Source organism: Poecilia reticulata, linkage group LG11 (assembly GCF_000633615.1).
Source record: "Poecilia reticulata strain Guanapo linkage group LG11, Guppy_female_1.0+MT, whole genome shotgun sequence".
Taxonomy (NCBI): Eukaryota; Metazoa; Chordata; class Actinopteri; order Cyprinodontiformes; family Poeciliidae; genus Poecilia; species Poecilia reticulata.
In genome coordinates, this window is record NC_024341.1 from 3934489 (window position 1) to 3956272 (window position 21784).

At 37.0% G+C, this 21784-nt stretch overlaps 2 protein-coding genes across 3 annotated transcripts in view; both read left to right on the forward strand.

The window, feature by feature from the left end:
- The window catches only part of LOC103472016 (CMP-N-acetylneuraminate-beta-galactosamide-alpha-2,3-sialyltransferase 1-like), a 14179-nt gene extending 7424 nt beyond the window's left edge, over positions 1-6755 (forward strand). For both annotated transcript variants that reach the window (XM_017307323.1, XM_008421357.2), the window contains 3 exons: positions 1410-1440; positions 1530-1649; positions 4511-6755. In XM_017307323.1, coding sequence (XP_017162812.1) covers positions 1410-1440; positions 1530-1649; positions 4511-4678 — 319 coding nt within the window. In that variant the 3' untranslated portion in view covers positions 4679-6755. The remainder of the gene's footprint in view (positions 1-1409; positions 1441-1529; positions 1650-4510) is intronic.
- Positions 6756-12168: 5413 nt separating this feature from the next.
- LOC103472017 (CMP-N-acetylneuraminate-beta-galactosamide-alpha-2,3-sialyltransferase 1-like) lies at positions 12169-20593 on the forward strand. The gene is made up of 9 exons (XM_008421358.2): positions 12169-14743; positions 14828-14893; positions 15638-15778; positions 15989-16214; positions 16353-16549; positions 16633-16812; positions 18646-18691; positions 18809-18928; positions 20202-20593. The coding sequence occupies exons 2-9, from the start codon at positions 14829-14831 to the stop codon at positions 20367-20369; spliced, it is 1143 nt and encodes a 380-aa protein (XP_008419580.2). The 5' UTR covers positions 12169-14743; position 14828; the 3' UTR covers positions 20370-20593.
- The last annotated feature ends 1191 nt before the right edge of the window (positions 20594-21784 follow it).

Sequence of the window (21784 nt, forward strand, 5' to 3'; positions counted from 1 at the left end):
TATTTAATTAAATGTATTTAATTAAATTTTATTAAATAAATTAAATTATTTAATTTATTAAATAATTATTAGGAAATTTTCTTTAAAATACTTAAAAGGTTCTACCCAACTAAACACTACTTCAGAGACTAAAAGGTGATATTACTGTGAACTGTGCTTACTGATAGGAAAACTTTAGTTAATCTGAAATTGTTCATTCATAAAACATCTCTTGTGGTTTTCTGATTTTGCTTACCCTAACTTTTCTTGTTTTAATGAATGTTTTGTTTGGCAAGGCAGATATTAACAGTAAACCAAACTCACTTTTAAGGTATCACCCAGGGGCGCAACTACACATTATTCAGGTGGATGCGAAAACATAAGTCGGCGCTCCTCCCCCCAAGGAACGTTAGTCAGGGTGAAGGAGCGTTGAAAATATACGCCAGCGCTATACCCCTTCACCTCCCCTCCCCCATACGACGATACATAAAAGGTAAAATGCGCTACATTTAACTCGTTATGTGCGCGAGGTGAAGGAGCGTAAGGCACGCTGAAGTGTATGGGAAAACATCATCGGCGCGCCGCCCCCTCCAGACGGGGTTTTGACGCCCCCTCTGGTGCTGCGCCCCTGTGCGTTGCATGCGCTGCATACCCACTTTTTGCGCCACTGGTATCCACCCTGCTACGTATGCAATCTAAATTCAATATTCATTCTCGAAACATTAGCAAAATTGTTATTGAATTGTGTACGTGACACCATTCTGTGGTTGAGAATGCAGAGAAGGAATTGGAATGTTTTCAATTGAAGGCGAATACTTATGAGATGACTTACAAAAGCAAAACTGAAGAAAACAAAAGAGCATGATGATAGAGTGATATGCTTAAGGAGAGGCAAACTGGCTTGGCTACTAATATTGCACAACTCAAAAGAACACAGACGGATTTTACAAAACCAAATACCACCACCCAGCAATCAAGACATAAGCTATAGAACCTCATCTAGAAGTTCAAACTAACCTCCCTGTTATGGAGTGTGAGGAGTGACAGCATTAAATAAATAAATTTGCCATGAAATATGCCTGCAAATCTTCCATTAATTAATTTATTTAAATAAATCACAGTTGAAACTGAATAACTTTATTTTATATATATATTTGGATCTATGTCAGAAGCTTGTTTAGATATTAACAAAAGGTCTCAAATGCAATATAAAACTATTTCTTTAGAAATAAAGAGACAGAATGACATTTTGTTTATACTGTCTGTATTGTTAAAACATATATTTTGCGATGTAAAATTTGAATTCTACTTTAGAATTTAAGATTAAGTGTCTATTTTAGGACTGGAGTGCTGAAGTGTCCTTGTTCTGTTTTGAAATGAGTTAATTGAAGTACTTAAACTAAGTGATGCTGCTTTTCCACATCCTGCAGGCCAGTAAAATCCAGAGCTAACAAAAATATGGTGAGTATGTTTTTTTTTATCATTTGTTGTTGTTTCATGAGCATTTTCTTATTGTCACATTTTTGTAAGCTGAATAACTTCTACCTTAGGTGATGGTGCTCAATCCAGCTTTTATGAAGTACGTTCATCAGAAGTGGCTGGGGAAGAAAGGAAAGTACCCGTCCACCGGCTTTATGACCTTAATATCTGCACTTCACATTTGTGATGAGGTACGTTTTTTGTTTAACTTGGCAGAATTGTAAAGTTTATTGGATTTTTTTCAAAGTATTTTCTTCCAAACTTTCTCAAAAAAATACATTTAAATTAAAATTGTAGCTGTAGTATATGTTTTCAAAATTATTTCACCCAATAGACTAGCGGTTCTCAACGTGGGCGCTAGTCTACGTTGAGAACGCCCCCAGGGGGCGTTCAGAGGACGGCAGGGGGCGCTGGCGGACATTTTTACAAAAGGGGGGCGCTGGGATTCCTCTGGGGGGCGTTTGGTCGAAGGTAAACTTTAGACCTTAAATGCACAACAATACCAGTTTAGACTTTGAGCAACTTGGTAAAACTGTATTGTGTAACATTAAATCATGCTTGGCTGCAACTGTATCGATGGCAGCTCTTCTACTATTCAGTGTTTGTTAGCTTATGTTAGCTTCTTGGCGCAGCTCCGTTCTCCTGCTACTGGTAGCTAAAATCATGACACCCTCACTTTGTATCCCTCTGAAAAATTAACCCATTTAAATAAAGAAATAAAGAAATCCCTCCATGGGTGATACCACAATAGAGAGCGTTCATTGTATAGCGTTAACACCGGTGCTGTAAGTGGTCCGGTATGAAACGGGGGTGATAGAACAACACAGAACTTTTAAATTTCAATAATCAGAATGCAGAAAATGTTTCCGTTGTTTTAAAAGGTTTATGTCAGTCTGCCTTTTCCCCATCGATACGCTTCCAGACGCCCCGCACCTTAGGGGGTTAAAAAAAAAGAGGAGCACATTGCGCAAAACTCTGAAACAGGAGATGCAGGATTTAAAACGGAGCAACAAACTAGATGTGAATTATGGCATAAAAACAGAGAATCCGACACTGAACAGTGAAAAATCAACACATGATGTGAAACACTTGACGATTAGGCAGCGCAGCAGGTGATGAGTGAAGATTACTGATGGTCAATAAATAATAAATTTAGGAACAGGAAACAAACTAAAGTGGACATAGCAATAAACCAAGAGAGGATAAAACTAGTCAAATGAAACTAAATTGAAATGAATGAAGAACAAAATGCAAGAATAAACTAAGAAACTAAAGTAAATACAAAGGAATAAACTGGTATGGCAAGACCTTTCGAGCAATAATTAATACAGAGGACTGTATGGCAAGAATAAACAGACACTATTTTCAGATAAAAGGTAAAATAATATTGTTGAAGTGTCATGGGTTTGTTGAGACCACATCTAGTACTGAGAATAAATATATCTTACAGACCACAACAGTAAATAACTTATCACTTATTTATGTTTTAACTAGATTTGATATATTTATTTCTTCAATATTATTTTTAATGTCAGTGTTAATGTCATGAGGCTGATGACTCCATGACACTTTCAATTTGATTCATTAGGATTTGATTAAAAACCAGATTTGTTCTTTGTAATTTCTGTCCAGTAAAACTATTAATCTATAATCAATAGACAGGTCTATATAAAGATATAATCCATGTTTCTGTCTCATATTTGTATGGCATTAAAAGGACCTGGAACTTTTRTTTTTCCACTGAAAGYTCTGGTTTGCACAATAAATGCCATGTGGGTGAAGTTTTATGGATGATACTCTGATGTCCCATTCTCCTGAAGGCAGCACAGAGCTGAACCACCAGAAACTGACAAACACTGAAGAGAAGAAGAGTTATGATTAATGTAGTTACAGTTCTATGCATGTTTTAATGTTGCAGAGCTCAGTCGTTTTGCAAATAGTTCAAAGTTTAAACTGGCATTGCTGTACATCTTTTATCTGCTCATTTGTGTAATATTTAACAACTAGAAAATGGCACAAAATAAGAATWTTTTTTCCACTCTGAYTGGCTGCTGTTAGGCCTACCAATTTTAACTTGAATGTTCATTGCATTTTTCGTAGATGCCTGTGAAAATAATTTCCATTCCCATGACTTTTTTGTTCTCTGAGGAATTATTTTTGATGATAAATACATAAACAAGCATAAAAATCAAAACATCTACAATAGTGATGGTAATATTAATGATAAAATAATGGTCAGTGGAAAGTAGCCTGCAAATTCTTTGGTGGGGGCGGTGAGGGACCTGGATAAAGGCTAGGGGGGCGCTGGCCCAAAATGGTTGAGAAACACTGCTCTAGACAATGTATTTTATATTGGAATCACATTTTTAGGGGATTTGTCACTTGGGAGTGATTTTACTTCCCCTGTTTTTTTCTTGGCATATCTACATTAGCATTGTAGATACATTGCCAAGAATGCTAGCCTAGCAGTGCCCAATGGTAAATGTACTGAACTTACATAATGCTTTTTCAAATCATTTTTTGACCACTCAAAGCGCTTTACACTAGAGTCACATTCACCCATTCGCACTCACAAATGCATACACCGATATGCAGATCGGTAGGAGGATTGCCCAAGGGCACGTCAACATGAGGCAGGAGGAAGCTGGAATCAAACCTGCAACCTTCTGATCACAAGACAACTACTCTTCCCACAGAGCCTTAGTCACCACACACTGGCCACACACTATGCAGTGGCTACTGCATAGCCATTGCAGTAGCTATGCAGTGGCTTGCTACTGCACTAGCTACTGCAGTAGCTAGTGCATAGCTACTGCAGTAGCTATGCACTAGTGGCACTAGGCCTAGTGCCTAGGCCACTAGGCCTAGTGCCTAGTGGCCTAGGCACTAGGCCTAGTGCCACTTGGCCCACTATTGGGCCACTAGGCCCAATAGTGGGTCCAATAGTGGGCCTGGTGGCCCAATAGTGCCACTAGGCCCACTATTGGGCCACTAGGAATGTGGTCATTCTACCACATATGTATAAAATATTGTTTGTTTCTTTTTTTCCCAGGTTCATGCGTTTGGTTTTGGAGCTGACAGCAACGGAAGCTGGAGCCATTACTGGCAACCAATGAAAAGCAAAAAGTTTAAAACTGGACCTCATCCCGGAAAACAGGAATATGCAGCAATAGACAAGTTGGCCGATGAAAACACAATCTACTTTTATAAAGGAAATTGAATATTGCCAGAAATGTGAAGCTTAGGTTGTTTTTTTTATTTTAGTCATCTCCCAAAAAGTTGGGGAAAAAAGAAGAAGGGAATAAACTGGACCTTGAACCTCGCACGTTAAGGCCTAAGTTTCAGCTATATAGGAAAATAGAATACAAACACTTTACAACTGCTATGAAAGTGGCAGTGATCTGAACACACAACTTTATTGGCATAATTTGCATGGCGGGTGTGTGCTACCCTTCAAAGGGTAGCACAATAATTGTTATTATTATTTTTCACATCAGCTAGCCTGTGGCTACAAATGCTTGTTCTGAAATAACGAGTGTACTTGTACAAGTGTAGAATTTATTCTTATTTTTGACTGGAGTGGATATGTCTTCTTGACACTTTTTATTTATTATTTATCAAGTCATTGTGGCACATGGAATATGAAGTATTTAAACTGAGTGGGATTTTTATAAAAATTTTTATTTTTATTTTCAGGGGTTTTTTTATGTTAAGCTCAAAGTGGACATTTCATGCTTTTTAATCCCTCCTTTTCACACATAAACCATTCACTTATGTTCTCTATGAAGTAGAACTGCAATGCTTTGGTCTGAAGTCCTGGTTGTCTTATCTCCACAGACCTTTGGTTTACCTATGAGGCACGTTTTAGAGCAACTTGTCTTGGAGCAACTCGTTTTAGAGGAACTCGTTTTGATGCAGTATTTTTGACCCTCCAGGTCACAAAGAACTCCACTTGTTTCTGTTTGGCCATTTTTATAGGTTTATAGCAGCTATACCAATTATCTACCAGCAGAGAAACTTTTTATTCCCAAGTTCATTAAAGATGTCGACAACAGAAGGCTTGTCCATCCAACCTTACATGTTGGAGCCAGAGTAGGAGATGGAAGACGCACAACCTGCCGATCCACGCATTCAAATGAATTCATCGCAATGGTGTCTTTACTGTATTAACTCATTCTCCATCCATACCAACTACCTACAAAAAGGACTGTCGTTTAACTACAGTGTCCATGCATGTCAGATTACCTATTAAAATATTAATAGCACCACAATATGATGCAACAGGATGATGTAAGGAATCCTGTGCATTAACGTACATTAGACCTGAACATTTTGACTTATTTACTTGGAATTTCAGCACAACTGAGCTTGGACTATGAAATTGCTGCGAAGGGAAAAAATGGCAGATAAGCCAGTAGTCGGGACCTTGTTTTGCAGCTCCACAACAAATGCAGAGACAACGTGAACAAGAAGGCATAACAAATAGAGAAAAATGAACAGATTGAAAAATACATCCCAAAAAGAATTTAAAGATATCCACACAGCACTGGGAGAGAATGAATTAAAAAATGTTTGCACTTCTAAACAAAGTACACAATAAGACAAATTTAAGGGCTAAAAAAGTGGGTTTTGCATGATATGTCCACTTTAAGACAAAATGGTGATGCTGCTGGTTTACAACTGATAATGACACTGGTGTGCTTTGAAGTATTATCCAGCTGCATGATCCAAGAGTATTTGGCCTTAAAGCTGCAGTATGTAACTTTCACAAACATGTGTTTTTTCATATTAAAACAGTCGTGACTGAATGGCACGAGACAGATCGTCTGTGGGGAGGAAAAACATTGAGCTCCTCCAGCACCTCCTAATTCGACTTCTGCCGTCTGAAGAAATGCATCGCTCGGGGTCAAAAACAACCAATCAGAGAAAGGAGGCGGGTCTTAGCGGTGTCAGTCATCCTTCAGTATGCTACTCAATGTGTTAATGATGGAAAAACTTCTTACAGTTAAAGGAAAACCGTAACTAGCCTTAGCCTTTGTGGCTAACTAGCCTTAGTGTTTGTGGCAAGCTATGCAGTGGTGAGCTAACTGTAGCTTAGCAAAGAGGAAGTGGGAAGGCGTGAGCATGAGAGTGATTGACGGCGCTAAAACCCTCCTCCTGCCTCTGATTGGTTGTTTCTGACTGAGTGGTGCAGTTAGTACCGGGAGCACGGGGAGAAGGCGGAATAGCTCAATTTTTTCACAGATTATCTTTATTATACTGTCTTTTTCTGAATCATGAATGCTGATTTTAACTAATTTCAAAAGTCCTGTGTTCTTCTGTAACCTCCTGAATGATTTGTTGATGTGCTCTTGGATTACTTTTGGCAGGCTGACCTTTCCTGAGAAGTGGTCAGCCTTCTCTATTCCACGTTTTTTTCATTTGTGGATAGTGGAATCAGCAAGTTGACTTCATTTAGTGTGATGTTTTAGGCTTTAAGAAGCTCTAGCATACTTCATTCCAAAGCAACCGAGCCTATGTGTCGCTATCGAACTCAGCATTCCGAGAAACAATCTAGTTAGTCACAGGTCGTTCATCGTTTCACAAGTCTGAAATTACTTCTTCACACACTATCAGGTTAGGAAAAATACTGCCCTTTTTTACATTATGTATAGACCCTTTCAACAAATTAGAATATTATTGAAAAGTCTGTTTAATTCAGGAACTTTCACCAAGAGATTACACACAGATGGATGTTTGAAAGCCTTTATTTTTGTTAATTATGATTTTTTTCCCCTTCTTACACTTAATGAAAACATAAATATTGTCAGACCAACAAAAAAATGCAAAAAAAAAGTTATGTTTAATACCTGCTTAAAGATTATTTTAAAGAGTTACTGTTAATCTGACAATCTGTTGTTTTTTTTTATGTATATACAGGATACAATTTGGCAAGCTGTTACAAAACTCTTTAGATTGCAGCAAACTACTTCCAAGTTTTTGCTGCAATCTAGTCACCTGTGCATCGACTAACAGGTGAGATGCATAAAGAACTTCGACTCCATTAAGATCAGAAGCGGTTTGATTTGAAAATTTGACTAATATTTACTCCTTTGTAAACTTGCTGAACCCGCTTTGCTGGTTTATTTTTGCAAACTTGCCCCTCCCTGTTGAACATGCTGCCTTTACAGGAATTGGAGGCAATTATTCTGATGGTCAGTAATCTTCAGAAGCACCTGTCAGAATGTGATGAGTGCATTGAAGCGGCATGATTTCTGCACTGAAAAAAATAAATAAAACACAGGATAAATTGTCATAACTGTAGAGAAAAGTTGTTCAGGACTGAAGGCTGCTGTACTTTCCCGTCTTCCTACCAGCTCTTTGAAAGTTGTGACTCATAATTAGATTTTCGGACGGATTAATGCGGCAAACACGACATTGTATGGTAAACAAGGAAGTTATTCAGAAACAAACTCAACAAGATTCTTTTGTAAAGTGCAGCCAATAAATGTAGTTCCATCAGATAACATTCCCTAAAATATTTAATGACGTGACTTTGTTTCCTCCTTCACTCACACATGCAACTAGATATTAAAGCTTCAAACTACAAAGCCTTCTTACGTATGATCCCACAATATATTACTTCAAGTGAAGTGTCCTGCAAAGTTCTGTCCAGTTGCTCTCAGCATGTGATTTATCTTTCTATACTCTTAAGAGTCTTGAGTGTTGCCCTTTATTTTAGACTCTTAAAATAAAGGGCAACTTTATTTTGCCCTTTATTTATTTTGCTCTTTCTTCTTTTTGAAGGAAGAAAGAAAGCAGTTATTTTATAACTTGAGATGACCAACAGCATGCGGTAACAAAAGCACTGTAAAATCACTGTTGCTGATCGATTTTTGGGTCTGATATAGGTATTAATTAGAAGGAGAAAGTATTACCAAATAAAATAATACAAACTGCAAAGAAACCAATGTTGTTGTTTTATAACAGAAACATTTACTTACAGCTGTTGTTTCACAGTAACTGTTAGATAAATAACTACTTTTGTTAAATATAATTTTAACTAACCACAGCTTCATTCTAGATTAGCAAGTCGCATAGCATTTCTGGCTAGCTGCCAGCCACGTCTGTTTGAATTTATCTTTTGTGAAGTTACACTGGTTGACCAGAAGATGGCGTGACGTACTAGAATATTATGTCCTCGTGACACCGACGGCTGTTCAGACCCAACCATTAAATTTGAATATTACCGGAAGTCCATTTATTTCAGTAGTTTTATCAAGTGAAACTCTAATATAGATTAATTGCACACAGATGGATGTTTGAAAGCTTTTATTTCTGTTAGTTATGATGATTTCCCGCCTAAAGTTAATGAAAAAATAACTTTGAAAATCAAAACAATAAAAAAAAACTAAACATTTTTAATATAGGAATGTATTTAAAATGTAGCGTATGTTTAATACCTGATGGTATTAAATCAAGATGTTGAATTTTTTAAAGATACTTTTAATCTGAAAAATGAGTCTCACCAGAACGTATTCCAATTTATTGAATATGACCGTCTTGACTGCAGTCACGCAGTGATATTTCTAAGACTATAACAATATAGCATAAATGATCTGATCACCACCTGAACCAGACTCCCACTGATTTTCTGATATGACTAAAAATCTAGCAGTTTTCACTTTGGTGTGCAAGACTCAACACAACTGACAGTCAAATAGTACTGCACTAATGATCACAACTGATTACAGTAATGGCCCACTCATTTATTTAGTTAATTTATTTATGTCTACAGGGAAACGATACAACTAAACATTGTCACACATACAGAACTGATGCGGCGTACACCTGGCTTCGAGCCGAAGAGGAGTTTACATCCCCTGTCTCCGGTTGATGCAAGAAAACTAATTTATACCTCAGAAAGGGAAATGCTAGAAAATGTACAGGTTTACGTTGCCCAAGTAAAATCCATTTCGACTTAGATTTATTTTATTGTCGTTGCTCAAAGGCACAACAGTGAGATTGGCAACAAARTGACGCTTGGATACCATAGTACACAGAGAAAAAACAGAAAAATCTCAAGTGTGCCTGTAAATGCATAAATATACAAATAATAATGTATTTCTAAATATATATAATTTAGGATTTTCAGGCAGTCTTAGTGGAGGGGATTATTGGAGGGGAACCATAAAGACGTTTTTCCCAAGTCCAAACATAAACATTTATTAGACAAACAACTAATGAAACTGACAAAACTCAATAAAATCACAAACCAGCATCCAATTCAATATTTACCTCACTCCACAGACATCCACACACCAAGACAAACTTACAGGGAACCATTTCACCGACGCACCGTTCCCTGGAGACAGCATCACGGGTAACCCCGGAGCGATCTGAAGTTAAGGTTACAGGTCCTATACTTTTAAAGGGAGGGCGTGTTTCTCTTCTCTGCTGTATTCAAATTAGGGGACTGTCTTTAGCTAAGTTCATTTAAATCTAGTTAACTATGTTCCAGTAAAAACCTGTTTTTAAGATCAAAGAAGTGTTATTTTCTTTAGAATAAAGACATATGTTTTTATAACCCTGTCCATATAGGAAGCTCTACTCTGTTGGCAGGACCAGATTGTTTTACACCAGCTGTTAAATCTTATCAAAGTGATTAAAAGGTTAAACTCACACACAGAGCCACGACCCCCTGTGAATGCCTGCTCAGTCCACAGAGAGACTAGCTGTGTTTTAAATTATAGAGAACTACAAGCTAAATTATTTAAATTCAACTTAGTGTATAATGTTTCAATAGAAATATCCTACATAAGAGATTATGCTAATTGAACCATGGATATAATTTGGAGTGAATTTTCTTATTTAAAACACCATTAATTTGATCTAATATTGAACATATGGTTAAGTTTTTACAACTAGCTTATTTTAAATGTATTTTCTTAACACTAGCAATAGTAATTCAGGAAGGAGGTGGAGGAGATTGATTGTTTTCACAGATTATCTGTCTCATAAACTGTCACAACATGGTGACAGCTTTAACAAATATGGATAAAATATATTTTTTATTAAAGTTATGTACTGCAGCTTGAATAAAATCGAACTACGTAACAATTTTTTTTAGAAGTCTGGATTGCTTTATGTGTATTTTGCATGTTGCTTTTGACTGTTGCTCATGGGGGAGACATTTCAGTATCTAAAACTAATAGTTTTAGATACTTTAATTAAGCACCCTACTTGCATACTGGATGTGAACTGTTGGATGTAAAATTCACTAGTTAATATTGTGCTAAATATTAAGTTGTGAATCAGTTAATATTATCAGTATCAGTATTGGACCAAAGAAAGCAAGTTGCAAGCCTTTAAAACTGATGCTTTTTATGGGTCAAATAGACTCAAATATTGTAACAGCAGCTGCACGGGGGGCCCAAGCAAATTTTTTGTCAGTGCGCCCACGATTCCAGGTGGCGCCCCTGCCTACAGCCCTCTAGGCAGCAGAAAGACGACATATTTCAGCTATTGTAGATAGGAAAAGAAGTAGTTGTAAAAAAATCTGAAATTTTAAGATTAATCTCAGATATGTTCTAGCAAAAACATGGAAATGTTTGAAAAGTCAAAAATTTGCCAGAAAAAAATCAGAAATTTTGAGGTTAATATCAGAAATTTTAGTTTTTTCAAGCAAAACTTCAACTTTTGAAGCTCAGAAATTTCTTAGATTTTTCTAGAAAATTTAGATTTTTTTAAGTATTCTTTTTTCTTTTTCTATCTACAATGGCCACCCAGCCCCCAATACGCTGTCGTACAATAGTCTCCAGACCTGAACCAATCAGAAAACCCATGGAAGGAGCTGAGATCCCATGATTCCCAGCGGCAGCACCAAAACCACAAAGATCTGGAGAAAATCTGGTCTCAAACTACAGGAAAAGTCCAATCTCTGCATCTGTACACAAAAGTTTCTATAGAAAATATTAAGTTCTAGTCTTTTATTGTAGCAAAATCTTATGTTTCCCACTGTCAGTACATTGTTTAACCGTTATGCCTGTGTCATCCACTCATTCGAGACTGAGAACCTCTAAAGTTCAGATCCTGCAATCGCTACTGCCAAATCCCAAAAGCCAGCACAAAATGATGACGTTTTCTGGTTTCTGTTATATAATTTAGATATTATTGGAACATATTTTATTCAGCGATCATAATATCAAGAAGGAGAAAGGTGTGTTTTATCATACAATCCTGTGGTTTGGTTCTGTCTGTCTGTTCTGGTCTGATTGGCATGTCTGAACCTGGTGTTGGCATCTGCAGGTTGACTTCATAGTTATGTTTGTAAGCATGAACTGCTTTGGCTCTACTTTTGTTGATGAACTGCTATTTATTTACCTTGGTGGTGAGTTCTAATATTTGACCAACCCTTAAAGAGGCGGTGTTATGTGAAGTTTACTTTTTTGAGCTTTACATCATTCAATGTTATTACCTCATCTAAAATGTATCTGCATGTTTGAAAAATCTCTTAATTTCCCATGGCAGTCATTCATTTCTTCAAAGCTGCAGTTTCTGAGCTCCTGTCTCACACTACAGCCCTTCCCCTGCAGCTCCCCCACTCAGCTCCTTCAGACTAGCCAGCAGCAATTAGCAAACACCTGGTGGAACAGCACATCTGCTGAGCTTATTATAGGAGGTTTAATGGAGGAGCCATGTTGTGATGACTTCCTGAAGCCAGAGTTTAAAGGTGTTAAATTATGAACCCAAATTTCTTTTGAGTCACATTTGATCTATGTGGCTTTATTTTATAAAAGCTGAACCTAACATGGTTACTTGATTTCTTGAAGGTGGAAACTCCTCCCTTCCTACTAACCCTTTAACAAGGCCTTTACCAGCGTAGTTCTGAGTTGTAGCTTTTATAATGAGCTCAGCTGAGGCTCAGTTCCACCAGGTGTTTGCTAATTGCTACTGCTAGTCTGAAGGAGCTGAGTGGGGGCGGTTTGAGGGCTGCTCTGTGATGTGGAAGCTCAGAAGCTTCAAAAATGCAAGGAGGAGCTGTGGCTTGAAGGCGGAGCTAGGTCCACCCAGTTGATTTACACAGCTGAATGGTTGCCACGAGAGATTAAAGACATTGCCAAACAATCATGAATCATGCATGTTTTTGATGAGGGAATAACATTATAAGATGATATAGAGCTAAAAAAAAAAAAAGGAGTAAATTTGCATCACACCCAGCATAAGTAAGTGTTGCCAGCTTGGTTCATCAATTATTATTTAAATATCTAAACCTTATCAGACAGGTGTTGATAAACAATAAGTGAGTCTGAGAACCATTTGGCTATTTTTGTTGATAATCAGGTGATGCTAATTTAAGTCTAAATGACTAATGTTGCTAATAATTTCCCTCAGCAGCTCTGCAGTTTCTCATGGCCAAACCAAACCAATCGCTGTGCAAAATGTATTTGTTCCTCTGATCTGATGCTGGAGAGACTCTGGTCACTTTCTACAAGCCTGTTGTTGGTATTGTTGCCAAGGTAACCCATGCAAATGGACATGCAAATATACTGTGTGTCAAGATGGACATGTGAAGGCAACCAAATTTGCTCTAGTTTCTCCTGACCGGCATTCATCTTCTCACAGAGCTGAGCCCATTTCTAGAGACAACCACTAATTTGGAATACTGCACTTTTTATGACTGCTAAAGTTTAAGAAGTGATATTCGCTTCATTTGTCACTAAACATTTTAGTGATAAACAACTTGGACTCATACTGTAAAGTGCTGTTAGCACAAAAATACTCTATGTATTGTATGTTTGTGCTATTTGTATGTTTGGTGCAAAACCCTAAAAACAACAAAAAATCTGAATCTGACTTTACAGAGGAAACTGACCCATATGACCACGACTAGTTTTCTTTTCCTTGGAAAGATTCATAAGGAGAAACTTATTAAAACTAGAAACCTTTGAACTCTACAGAACGTCTTCACATTAAGTAACTTTTTTTTTTAAGATTACCCGACTAACACTTCTATTTAAAGTACGCGAGACAGATGTACGAGGCTGAACATGGGATCATTTCTAATATCTCTGTTGCTTTGTATTTTTCATTGTTTATGTTTTTAATTTGTTCAGAAAAGTTTTTTGTTGCTTCAGTAGTGAGTAACTGCATCTAAAATGATGATTTGATGCATTCTTTTGTCTACAACAGTAAAATACTTGTGTCAAGTAGGAGAAGTGGACAGTGGGAGCAGAGACAGAGAGAAAGAGTTGTTATCAGAGACAACTTTATTAAGAAATCTGGCTGATGATGTTGCAAAGAAGCACTCTTCATTAAACCAAGAAAATTATGGAAAGAAAAAAATCCTCTCTTTGAAGAATTTATTTGAGTTGCAACAGGATTTAATTTCCCTATTGGATCAATAAAATATTTTGGGAATGAATTGAACTGAATTGAATCTCTGAGCAGCTTCCTGAATCTGGGTCAGGAAGCTCAAACACCACAGCTACTTTTTTTTCATACAGCAGATTTGGTTGTAATGAAACTAAAGTGCGGCTAGTGAATTAGACCCAGCTTTCCAAAAAACAAAGTGAATTTGATCCAAGGTACTCTGCTTTAGCAAGAGGTTTAGCTTTTCAGAGGCTAGTTGGGAAACTCTGGGAAAGGCATCTCCGGTTATTAGCTTGAACAGATTTTTCATTAAACAAGTTGAACCACATGAAAGCTGGCTGACTTTTCTGTTTTAAGCTTTTCCTATGACTAAGTACAGAAACGCACGTGCTTCTCTCCGGGTTTGGGAATGTTAACCGACTTGTGCGTTTCACCTTTTCCAGATGGAAAAGCTCCAGCAGCAACGAGAGCAACTCTTCCAAGATGAACAAATGGGAGACGAAGGTTTTCCTGCTGTGTGCGGCTGCCGTTGGGCTACTGCTAAAGTCACATTTTAATAACTGTCCCAGCTTAGAAGACAGAAACCTGTCCTTGCATGAACTGGAGCCTGAGTTTTCTGATGTTAATGCATTGCTTAGTCATCACCTGAGGTATTCTGTCAAACCGCTTCTCTCTGCAAACGTCAGTCTTTCTGAGGAAGCATTTAGCTGGTGGAAGGTAAGTTGTCATACCTTCATATATGTCAGCAACTACAGCGTGAGAAACATGACCTCAACTGCTATAAATAAACAGTGCAGAAGCTGTTTGAGATATTCCCACCCACTTCCAGAGCCAAACACATAAGATACAGGACTTGTGCAGTCGTGGGAAACTCCGTCAACCTGAGAGGAGTGGCTTATGGACGCCTTGTAGATTTCCAAGAGGTCATTATAAGGTAAATGCCCCTGTTTCAGAAAAGCATTACAAGAAAAAAAGCAAACTCCCAAAGTTAGTCAGATTTCCCCTCTGTCCTGTTTAGAATGAATGGTGCACCAATACAAGGCCACAAAGAAGATGTCAGCGTCAAAACAACTCATGAAGGGAGGTGAATAAAACTGTCATGACACTGTCATAAACATGATAACACCTCTCATGAACATGAATAAACCTTCATGAATATTTATGATTGTCATAAAGCGTCATTCGATAAATTATGACACTTTTAATACAAAGTTGACATTATTCAAAATGTCTTTGCTATGACAACTTGACATTAACCAATAAATCATTAGTGTTTAAACTTTACCCTTAATAATATAAAGTTACCTCATTTTTAAAGTGTAGTCAGTAATACTTTTATGACAAATTTATATCAGTAATGAGCTGTGAGGCCGTAACGGGTAAAAAAAAAACCAGCTGCTGTGATTCATCATTATTTTTGGATGATTGTTATGTGACATACATGTAGGTTTTATTTTCTGTCTTTCTGCACCATTTCTTTAACCTACGGTTCTGTTTACTTCCTGCTATCTATTCCGTCTTGATGTTCGTAGGTGTGTTGATTAGACTATGCTTATTGCTTTTACTGCAGTTTTACTGGAGTAAAACTTGCAGTAAACTGCATGTTTACTGCAAGTAAAACATACAAGTAAATCTGCAAGTTTTACTTGTTCTGCCGGTCTATCCCCTCACATGTTTCTTTGTTTTCACCCTCATATGACCAGGCTCAATGACTGTCAGATTTTCCTCTTTGCTGATCTCTTTGACATCTCTGTTATGCAGACTACCTGGTCATCGGCTTTTTGTTAGTTTTGTTGTCCATTCATTCTATACTCTTAATTTGGATTAGCCTGCTGAACTCCAGCTCCTGCCACGTTCTGGGGATACTTTTAAATCTGCAAGGATTTTTATTTGACTCGTCTCCTGCCTCCTCATGTGATACATTGGGAGAATCCATCAACTTAACAACAACTATATTTTCCAATCTCCTGTAAGTTTATTCACTTAGCTTATAGGAATGTGTTGTACATATTGACATGCAAGTTGTTTCTTTAACTTTGGGTAAAATTTTGAAAAGTTATGTCTTTTATTAGGGAAATTTCAGAAGCATAGGACTTACCTTAAATGTAATCTAAAATTAATGTTTTTTTTATTTAAAATTGTAATTTTTTTTTTTTTTTTACTCATACACTCTTTGCAGGCTGAACAAAAATCGCACATGCAGAATGACTTTCAAAATGAAACTGTTGGTTTTCCTGCTGAGCGTGGCTGTGGTTGGAATCTTAAAGTTCTACTTCAGAAGTTCTCCAGCGACCCAAACCTCGGCGCCCTCTTTAATCAAAGACAATCTGCTGTTTATGCGTCACATCGAGCCATTTTTGTCTGCAAAGACCAACCTGTCTGTGGAAACTTTCACCTGGTGGAGAGTAAGTTGTGACTTTTTTATTTTTTATAAGTATCTTTTCTAATAATGAAGGTGTGAGATTGTGTAATTTTTTTTTTTTTACTCCTGGAAACGAACTTGTCCAACCAGATTTGTGTTCGGGTTGTTTTGGGTTTTTCAGGCCATTCAGTTTGAGCTACGTGACCTCGGTTACTTTAACTTAACACAGAAGAGGCTTTTTGAAATATTCCCATCTATTCCCATATTTGGAAAACCCACGGCGGACAGAGTCAGAAGCTGTGCTGTGGTGGGAAATTCTATGAACTTAAAAGGTTCCGGCTATGGGCGCCTAATAGATTCCCATGAAGCCATTATAAGGCAAGTCTCTCTCTCTCTCTCTGTCTTTTTTTTTCTGGAAAGCAAACATTAATTTATAAATAAATTGTCTCCCTGCTGTTCAGAATGAACTTTGGTCCAGTCAATGGCTACGAAGAAGACGTGGGGACCAAAACAACACATCATGCCATGTACCCAGAGAGCGCCATGGATTTAGATAACTCTACTCATCTTGTACTGTTTCCATTTAAGATAAATGACATTGAGTGGATCATCAAGGCCTTCACAACAGGTTTCTATGGAAGGTGAGAAATAGTTCAAAAGATAAACCATTAACACGATTCACTGTTTTTTTGTTTTCTTCCTATCCTATCATACGGTTGCCCTGAAGGACAAACCACATCAACACATTTCTAAAGACAACTACAAATTGGAAAACACAACATATTCAAAAACACGACAACATTAACTGAGTTCAACTACAAATTATGAAAACACAACGACGTTAACAAAACAGAAGAGGTAGAGCCAAGTTGGAACACTTGGACATTGATTGGACAAAACCACATTTGTCTTTAGAACAGGAAATGATTCTGGCTTTAGCGCATTTGTTGAAAATATGAATGCTAGCGGTGATGCTAAAATAGCTACCGCTATGCATGAATATTTTGAGAGAGCAAATAAATGACAGAATTATTTCTAGTTTTGAAGGTCAAAAGTGGAATTATCCAATCAACAATGTCTCAGGTTTCCCACTGAGAATTTCATGTTTTCTAAAACTGTAGTTGTGTTTAGTGATTTGTTGAAGTGGTTTTCACTTTTGGGCCTCTGCACTGACATGATGACACATAAAAAAACAGAATAAATTCTAAGGTAGCACATCATTGTGAAGTTTAGAGAAATACATACATGGTTGTGCGACATGTATTGGTATTCAGCATCCAGAGGTTGCTGTTCCAGCAGCAACATTGAAAATACAGCCAGAGCTACAACCCCTTAGATCACCCACTGTTCATTTCATATAATTGACCTAGTTAAAGTCTCAACTTAAATCTATAACAAGGTTTTAGAAAGAGATATTAAAACATTCTCTCTGTCTGAGCTTTAGCTATTTTGCAAAAACATTGGGGAAAAGTAGTTTTAAGATGTTCGGAGCTGGTAAAGACGTGTCCCAAAAAGACTCCTGGCTGCCACGGCAACAAAAGTAGTTCCAGAAATTGACTCAGGGAAGCTTAGTGCAAATTCAAGCAAGTTTTCAATTTTTTACTAGTAAAAGACTCATATTTTTCTTTAACAGGCGATTCAAACATTATTCTAATTAAACTAATGGCTCTTTTTTTCCCTAATTTTTGCTCTACTTCTTCTGAAGAACAAACATTGATGTTTTAAAATGCTTTATAATATTGTTTGACTGTTTCTCCACATTTGTTGTTTTTAGTTTCTGCCAAGTTTCTGCTTAGTTTCTTGTCCTGAAGTAGTGACTCAATATTTCTTTGCCAGATCAGATGATATATCTACTCTGTAATATTAATGCACACCAAGATATTTGCAACCAGCTAGAAGATTAGTTTGGGATAACGTTAGCCAGGCCTGTAGCAGTAAATCAATAAATCAATCAATTGCACAATAAATTAAAACAACTGAATAATTTCCATTTGAATGATTTATCTTTTTTTTCCCTCTTTTCTCGGTCTAGTCAAAACTGGATGACTAAAGTCTTCCGTCTGGAACATTTGTCTCAATTAGCATCTTTTTCTAAAGGACAAATTTATTGAAGTAATTTTATGCTGTTGTTTCTGTTGTTTTGTTTATTTTTGAGGGGATTTTTAAAGTATCTTTCAGTTCTAATGATTAAATATTCATTAGAATCTTTGAGAATGTGTTCTTGCATTATCATGCCATTACTATTTTATTACTTGAGAATGTTCTCAAAACAATATTATCGTTTATCGCAATAACTTCTAGGACAATTTGTCGTCCAGCAAAATTTGTTATCATGACAGGCCTGCAGTTTGCTGACTCCCACCCTAAAATATGCTTCATATGTGCTGTGAATCTAAAGTGCGACTTCATTTTCATTTAGTTTGTTTCTATTTTTGCTGAGTGTTTTTAGTGACACGTCTCACTGCTTTTAACAGATCTTACGCACCAATAAAATCCAAAATAAAAGCCAACAAAGACTTGGTGAGTACCGCATAAATGAATGGAAGAAGTTATTAATTTGAACATGTAAACATTAAATGACCAACAAAAATTGACCTGCAAAAATTTAAGACTATTTGTGCAAACTCTTGATAACAGGTGCTGGTGGTCAATCCAGCTTTTATGAAGTATACTCATGAGGTCTGGCTGAAAAAGATGGGGTTGTATCCATCCACTGGTTTTATGACTTTTCTTCTTACACTTCACGTTTGTGATGAGGTAAGTTGGTCTTTCTCCTAAAAGGAAAGAAGTCTTTTCTCTTGAAAGAGTAAGAGACAACAACCTTTTCAGTTTATTATTGGATGTGTATAAAAATGTACTTCCTTTGTGGTTCTACAGTGTGTGAGAGCAAAAATGAGGAGTTCCTAGTGGTTCACTGCATCAGCAGATAGGAACCCCTGTTCAAAAGGAAACGTTTGTCAAGTTTCTTTCCTGAAATATACCAGTGTGAGAGAGACATCAGCATAAAGAGGCTATTTTAACCTAACAAGGGTTTACGTCTATTTCTAATCGACGGATCATTCACAAATGTCAAAGCAGTCTTTCCAAAAAGTCAATGTTCTGTAGAATAGCAAAACAAAAACCAGGAGCTCAATTTCTACAAATCCCAGTTAGCATGTTCAGTGTTACAGTTCATGAACGTACAATTGTAAAAGGACTGAAAAAGCACCGCTTGCTCAGAAGGCTTCCCTGGAGAAAGCCTTTTTCAGTATGCTTCATTTTATGATAAATGACGGCACTTCTAAAAAGCACAGCGTTCTCCAACGCATTCAGAAACTGGTACAAGGTCAGAGATTAGCAAAAATGAAAGTTTCTTCTGTCTTCCTCTCACCAAAGTTTTATAGATAAAACTTATTGCTTGATCGATTGATTGAAATAAAACAAAGTTTGACATAAGAGTAGCAAAAGCAGCAACGCTGCACTTGTGTTGCACTCGGTGCTCATTTTGGCACCGAGCCCAACACTGTCAGACAGGAGATGTTCAGGAAAAATTGCCGAGTCACTGTTGGCGTGCGAGGACTGAGGCAAACGTAGAGGTCTATGGAAAATGATACAGGTTTTACGAGTGTGGCGTCAGTTGGACCGCATTTCGACATACAAGGGTTAAGCATTTGACCTTGAGTGCAAAAGTAGGAGTTTCTGGATTTGTTTCTTCTCCTGTAGTCGTCAGTAAAACCTCAAGCTTTAAGTTATTAAACTGCAAAAAAATAAAATAAAATAAAATAGAGATCTAAAGCCTGAAGTTGAACAAGTTATTACATCACATGACGAAACAGTGGCAACACACAAAAAGCTGGTCAACAGTAAGAGGGTTTGATTACTGTTTCACCAATAAAGATTTTTCAATTTCTTATTGAGAAGGAAGTGACATCACTGCCTCACTTGTTGTCAGATGTGCATGTTCGGTTCTCTGATTTTAAATCAAAATCTGTCAAAGAATGGATATTTTTTTGTCTTGATTCTAAGTCGTTTTTTGTTCCTACTCCTGCAGGTCCATGTGTTTGGTTTTGGAGCAGACGATAAGGGGAGCTGGGGGCATTACTGGGAAACGCTTCAAGACAAAAACTTCAAAACCGGACCTCACGCTGGAACCCACGAGTATAAAATCATTCAGGGGTTGGCTGATGGGAAAACAATCAAACTCTATAAAGGCTCGTGAGCTTTTTGTCTTGGACTGTAGAGGTCAGGATTAGTTCAGTGATAGTGAGTTTTCATTCTCTGATTATTATAATAATACAGTAATATATTTTGTCACCACATGCAAACCTGAGGCCTGCTAGATCACATCTCACTTTAAACAAGCAAACTTTGAAGCTTTTTCAAACATTTAGATTATTTTTGATTGAATAATATTGTAGACCAGTGTTTCCCAACCCTGGTCCTCAAGGCACACTGACCTGCATGTTTTAGATGTTCCCCCTGCTTCAACACACCCCATTCAGATGATTACAATTCAGCAAAACCCTGTTAATCAGCCATCAATTGAAATCATGTGTGCTGAAGTGATGTTGTAAACCATTCTCCTTAGGTTTATGGTTTTTATTTTTTTTTTAAACTTGACAGGTTAGCCTTATTTGAAGAAAGTCAATTTAAAGCAATTTACTTATGTTCTTTTTTTTTTTTTACCTGTTGTTTTAATAAAACTTATTTTTAAGTTGGGTCAGAGCATACACAGATCCGAAGCTCTTCCTGGTCTGCAGCAGTGCTCAAAGGGCTACAATGATGCATGTCAAGGTGACGCTGAGGATAAAACGGAATCATAGGGAAGTCAAACTGTATCTGTAAATCTCCACTGTGCTTTTATTTGCTTTGTAAGTGTATTTTATTTAAAATAAATACCTTTACTTATGCAAAACCTGTCGTGTTTCTCTACAAGCGACACTTTCAATTTTACCATTTTCATGATGGAAAAAAATGCATTGATAGATATGGACTGTGTTGGAAATATTAGTTTAATTACGCTAGTTTTTTGTTTTTTTTACTCAATTTGAGTTATATTTAGACTCAGTGGGTTAAGTCAATATGTAACTTAATCAACAGAACATTTTTCTCAGATATGAATCTCACGTGATGACTAAAATTAGTCTAAGAGTTTTTCATGTCAGATTAATTTCTTAAGAGTGGATATAAGTCATATATCCATCTGAAAAATGTTCTAGTCCTTTATAACCAAAGAAGTTAAAAAAAACTAATCAGAAAATATAGAGTGTAATAGATGTTTAGTATTGAAACACCTATTTGTTTGGTGAGGTCATTAGAGCTCTGTTGTGGACTCGGAAACCAATTTGAAGGGATGAAAAAACACGGACAGCCAATAAACTTTGGTCCGGCGTTCTAAATGTTTCCGTATGAAATAAGCATGTCTAACTTTATACCCTGGGAAACAATGCGGGGAAGGATGGCTTGGACAGCGGATAGACATCCTTGACCTTGGTAACGGCTGCATGGTCTCTGGCCGATGAACAGCAACACGCCATTATGGGCTGTTTGAGACCACCTCTAAACGGTACGTATCAGACTGCAAAAAACCCGCCTCGAGGTATTTTCGTGTAAAAATAATTGTCAAATTAAAAA

Coding starts and splice junctions, on each gene's coding strand:
- LOC103472017 (XM_008421358.2), top strand. CDS start 14,829: ATGAATGGTGCACCAATACAAGGCCACAAAGAAGATGTCAGCGTCAAA. Junction 14,894..15,637: donor AAAACAACTCATGAAGGGAG/GTGAATAAAACT, acceptor AATTTGGATTAG/CCTGCTGAACTCCAGCTCCT. Junction 16,550..16,632: donor TCCCATGAAGCCATTATAAG/GCAAGTCTCTCT, acceptor CCTGCTGTTCAG/AATGAACTTTGGTCCAGTCA.